The sequence below is a fragment of the Helobdella robusta genome (assembly GCF_000326865.2).
Source record: "Helobdella robusta unplaced genomic scaffold HELROscaffold_35, whole genome shotgun sequence".
NCBI classification, from domain to species: Eukaryota; Metazoa; Annelida; class Clitellata; order Rhynchobdellida; family Glossiphoniidae; genus Helobdella; species Helobdella robusta.
The window spans coordinates 1,506,745-1,512,599 of NW_008704704.1; the positions used below are offsets into that span (position 1 = coordinate 1,506,745).

A 5,855-nucleotide genomic window follows, 5' to 3' on the forward strand; every position below is an offset into this window, starting at 1 on the left:
TTCACGAGAAATGTTGGGATCGGATCGAGACTGTATGATTTACTACTTGATTGTTCTTTTTAACTACAAAATTGTCAAAGTTGACATGAAATCAGGAGAGAATAATTTTAAATTTGAATTTCATGAACTACAAAAATTATGTGCTAAGATTGCTGAAACTGGTAAACTCATGGTGTTAGTTAAAAATAAAGTAAATGTCAAATTATGTGCTAAGATTGCTGAAACTGGTAAACTCATGGTGTTAGTTAAAAATAAAGTAAATGTCATATTTATAAGACGTTATGTAAGTAAAAGAACTAAATATAATTTTTTGTGTGTGAGGAAATGTGGAAACAAATTTATAAAATTTTATTGCTTCAAAATTGAACTTGCTTATAAAATATACTTAATTGAATAATTCTACCTGCATAATATTATACTAGATTGTTAATTTCCGATCATTCATTATCTAAAGTCAACTCGAAACAGTTGAAACAGTCGAAACTTGTTGAAATATTTTTTCGTGATTGGGAATGAACGAACATAATCAATCACTATGTTGACAGAGGGTTTCCGATAACTATTCGAATGTTTTCGGTTAAAAGTTTAAATACATCTAGATGTTCTGAAATAGAATACGACCAAAAGGAACCACTGTTTACCACTTTCCGTGCGACGTCTAAACATTTGTTACCATTTTGGTATTGGTCTATGCAAGCAAATATAATCGGTAGTAAAATGTCAACTTTCAGTCACTGTTAGAAGATCATATTTCTTGTTTTACATCCATTCATTCTTTAGAAATTAGGATTAGAGCTAGGAATTTTTTGACACATCATTTCTATTGTATTATGAGATTACCTCAGAAGCGCTCTCTTCATTTCCTTTGCTACGGTAAGTTGAACAAATAGTTCTTCAGACGTTTATTTGTATTAATAAGGGCAATACTTAAGTTATTAATAGCTTTGATATTTTTTAAACGCTTTTCAGTACGATTTGAAATATTTTTTGTTTTATCTTTATGTTGTTATTGACAAAAGAAATATTTTGTTCCCATTTACTTTCCCGTTCTGTGTTTAAAACTTATTTATACAGAGTAAATTGCAAACAATATTACGAAATTAACTTTAATTAAATTCAAATGATTTATTATTTAAACTTGAAAAAGATTGTAACTAAGTTTACCACAACTTACATAAAAATTTAACAAAATGTTAGAACGTCAAAAAGTGAAATTTTACATCAGCGAACTACACACGTCTTATGAAATAACTTAACTTAATAATACATTTTTATATAATTATTTAATTGTCAAATGTTTCTATTACAGCTTTTTAGCACAGAATGCATAACATTGGAAAACATGTTGAAAAGGAAAAAACCTAAAATTGAATGGATAATTTTATTGGCTGGAGGAATATCGTTTTTTATGTCATGTGCTCTTATATTTGTGTATTATTTGAATGAAGAAAATTTTTTAGTTGATTATTTGGAAGTTCGTCACATTAAGCCAGCAGACAAAGGTTTAAAAATTTATTAATATAATTTTTGTTTCAAGTTATTTTTTGAGTTTGTAAAATGTTTGTCAGTGTTTAAATTGTTCAATCTGATGCACTACGATAAATAAAAGTCGAGTTTAGTCATGAACTTTGTAGTGTACGTCGTTTTGGTGTGGTGTGGCATTTGTGGAACGGAAGTTCAACTACAATTATAAATGATATTGTTGTAACCCTTGACCTTGTAACTATCAACACCGATGTTATAACTTCAATAATTTCCAACACTAGTGTTGTAGCTAGGTTTAAGATAGATGAACACAGCTGCTTCGAAAGCAAACTTTATAGAACCTTTAATTGATTACCAACAATAAACAAAATTTATTCCTACAGCCATAGGCAGACGTCGTGGCTCTTTCTTGATTTTGTTGGCATATAAAGCAAGTGCTTTCTTTCTAGTGAGTTTGCTAAGTGTAGAATGATCTGACGGATAGCAGTGATGCAGCGATGAAAAGTTCATCCTTATTAGTATAATTATCTATGTATTTCTATTCTGTGCTTGTAAATTAGGTTTCATTACTTTGGTATCATCTTATATATAAATGCAAATAGCACATGGTTATATTTTATTATTGCACGTGGTTATATTTTATTATTGTTGGCTTTGTAAACGATCCTGGAATTTAATTTTTCTATTTTAGGTTGGTCATTCATTTATAATTTCTGTAATATTTCATATTGTTTCAATTGATTTTATTTATGTTCTTTATTCACTCATTTGGATTTTCTATTTTAATAAATCAGTTTGGTATTAAATAATTGAATATTAAATAATTCCATATTAAATAAATAAATCAAGTTATTCGAAAGCAAACTTATAAATTAAATTCCAAAAAGAAGATGGCTTCAATAACCAGTAAGTTGTATTTTTGTATTATTAAAAGAAATAATGACGAATTTGAATTAGCGGGCATATCGGAAAATAAAGAAACATGGTATGTCCTACCTGAAGAGTTGAAAGATTTAAGTTTGCACGAAGCTCTATCTACGAAGCGGGCAATAATAAATACAATTAATTCTATCAAACCTATCAACGGTTATCGCACAATTTGCATCAAACTCGATGATGAATTGAGAAAAGAATATTACGACGAAGACGAAAATCTATGTTTTTTAGATAATATGTTAGAAGAAAAAATTATTGATAATAAACATAGAAATGAATTTTTTAAATGAACGAATTAAGAAATAGAAGCTAAGCTAAGTCTGAATGATAACTTTAAGCTGCAAGACGTTGAAAAAAAATTTATTCTGGAAAAATTCAACAAAAAGCAAAACCCTACTGAATGGATAGAGAAATTTGAAAATGAATGTAGAAGGCATAAAATACTGAATCCTACTAATTTCATAGAAGCATTACGCTTCTTTTTATCTGGGTCACCGGAAGATTGGTACGAATCAAATTTAAAAAAGATCGGCTTAACTAATTGGTCAGAATGGAGAAAGTCCTTTCTGACCATTTTTGCAGATAGAGGTTGGGAAAAAATAAGAACCGCATATAATTACAAATATTTAGGTGGTTCTTTAATAGACTATGCCTTAGCGAAGAAAAACCTATGTTTAGAAATTGAAATGTCGAGAATAAACATGATCGTTATGGGCCTTCCTGTAGAAATACAAAACCAGCTTGATAGAGAAGAAATAGCGACCATTGAGAAACTGTTCAAAGAACTAACTAAAATTGATGAATGTGTTTCTAACATCAAGCCAAAATATGACAATAAATTTTTAAGTAATGAAATATCATACAATACGGATACGGGAGTATTCGGTAGAATATCTCTGTTTGTGTTGATAAAGTTGACAAAGAAATTTCGGTGCCAAAATACAAAGTAGATGCAAAGACAAATAATACTCTAAATAAACATAATCAAAGACATGAAAATAACACTCTAAATAAAGAAAATTTTGTTAGACCAAATTTTATCAGGTCAGAGAAGAATATTAATAGCACAGCAAATAAATAAACCATGTTTTATGTGTGAAGAATTGGGCTGGAAAAATCGATACCATCCAACAAATGAATGTAGAAATAAGACTCTTTATTCATCAAAAAGAGAAATTAATATTCATGATACTAACTACCAAACAGATGACGAAGCACATATGATGAAAATTGAAATTGACAAGAAATCTTTAAACTAGAAAGCCCGGGAAAATTGAATGCACTGATAAGAGTAAACGTAATAATCGATAATAAATTAAAAGTTAAAGCTGTTTATGATAGTGGATCAAATATAAGTCTAATAAATTGGAAAATCATAGATATTTTAAAACTAGGTTTAATGAATAATAGAAGTACTTTCAAAACCATCATTGGGCTCAATTTTAGTTCGGCCCGGGCAAATATAGTTGTTAAGGTTGGTAATTTAACGGATAATTTAAATACATACGTAGTCAAAAATAATAATTTTTCCTGGGTCTAGATGCAATAAAAAAGTTCAAACTAATTCAAGATGAAAATTTTAACATTCTACAAAGAATTAATAAAAACAAGATCATCAAAATAGAAGAAAGAGATAAGATGAATAACAATCACAACATGGTTAAATCAGATGAACTGACTGACAACCAATTTAATCTACAAAAGGCAGAAAAAAATAATTTAATTAAAATTTCAGAAGTCAATTTTAATGAAAATATGAATAGAAGAAAAGATATTTTAAATTTAATAAACAAGTACAAACATATGTTTGCAAAAGATAAATATAATGTAGGAAAAGTGAAGTCGAAAGAAGCAGAAATAAAATTAACCAGAGATGAATATGTAACAGCAAGACCATATAAATAGTCCATAGTTGATGAAGAGGAAATCAAGACCCAAGTCAAGAAGTTATTAGAAGCTGATTTAATTGAAGAATCGGAATCTCCTTATGCCTCGCCAGTAACTCTTGCTTTTAAAAAAGATGATGGTCGTCGGACAAGACTTTGCATTGATTTCAGACGATTAAATAAATTAGTAGTTCCTGAATGCTATCCATTCCCTACTATTAATGATGTCATAGATAAGGTACCAAATTGCAAATATTTCACTGTACTTGATATAAATTCTGCATTTTGGTGTATATTATTAAAAAAGGAAGATAGAGAAAAGACTTCTTTTATAACTAAGTATGGAAAATTCATGTTTAAGGTTTTACCCTTTGGTCTTAAAAATTCTCCAGCAATTTTTCAACGTATTCTATCTAATATCATAAGAAGAAATTATCTGGACAATTTTTGCATTAACTATATTGATGACATACTTATATTTTCACGCTCTTAGGAAGAACACATTATTCATATTGAAGAGACTCTACAAATTATCACAGAAGAAGGTTTTAAATTAAAATTAGAAAAATGTAAGTTCGCTGCTAAAACCATTAAATATCTTGGACATTTTATTCAAAAAAATAAAAAGAAATAGAAAAAATAAAAAGAAAATTTAATCGCCATCAAGAATCTTAAGAGACCAACAGATAAAACAGGAGTTAGAAGTGTTAGGATCTATTAACTTCTACCTTAAATATATCGAAAATAGTGCTCAAAAATTTGAACCACTGCATAAGCTCTTGAAAAAAAATGTTAAGTTTCATTGGTCCCAAGATTGTGAAGATTCTTTCAACTTGATAAAAGAATATTTATGTTCTCAGCCAATCTTAGCCATTTACGATAAAGCCAAAGACACTTATATTGAAACTGATGCCAGTTATAAAGGAATGGGAGCTACTTTGAAACAACTACATCCTGATGGTTTGTTACATCCTGTTGCATACTTCTCAAGAAAATTATCAGAAAAAGAAAAGAAAAGAAAATGGACATCATCCATCTTGAATGCAAAGCTATCAAAGACGCAATAAAATACTGGCAATATTATTTGATAAATAAGTATTCCCCACCACCATGCTATGTGCATCCGCCAACTCCAACACTCTACGCCCTTCCTCATTCCGTATACCATATCCCCATCCCCCATGTACACCTTCATATCCGTCTGCATCCGCCCCCACATGACCATTCAAATCACCCAACAACACCACAAACTCATCCAACCCCGCTCGCCCAATCTCGTCAGAAACATCATCATAAAACCTATCCTTCTCCTCTTCCTTCCTACTTTGTTGCGGAGCATATCCTGATATCACCCTCACTATTACTTTTCCAAACACCATCACCACCACCATTGCTTCTCCGCCTCATTTCCAACACCTTCTCCACCAACTCTTCTCTTACCATCACACCAACTCCTCCCATACCATCATCCCCCTTCCACCACAACTTATATCTTCCACCTTTAGCTCCCACAAACCTTGTACCCTCACCCTTCCATCTGATCTCCTG

At 30.2% G+C, this 5,855-nt stretch overlaps 1 protein-coding gene across 1 annotated transcript; it reads left to right on the forward strand.

Annotated features, from left to right (window-relative positions):
* Positions 1-2,375: 2,375 nt before the first annotated feature.
* On the forward strand, positions 2,376-3,371 carry HELRODRAFT_175890 (hypothetical protein; the record flags this gene model as incomplete). The annotated part of the gene is made up of 2 exons (XM_009023260.1): positions 2,376-2,643; positions 3,052-3,371. The coding sequence occupies 2 exons, from the start codon at positions 2,376-2,378 to the stop codon at positions 3,369-3,371; spliced, it is 588 nt and encodes a 195-aa protein (XP_009021508.1).
* Between the last annotated feature and the right edge of the window lie 2,484 nt (positions 3,372-5,855).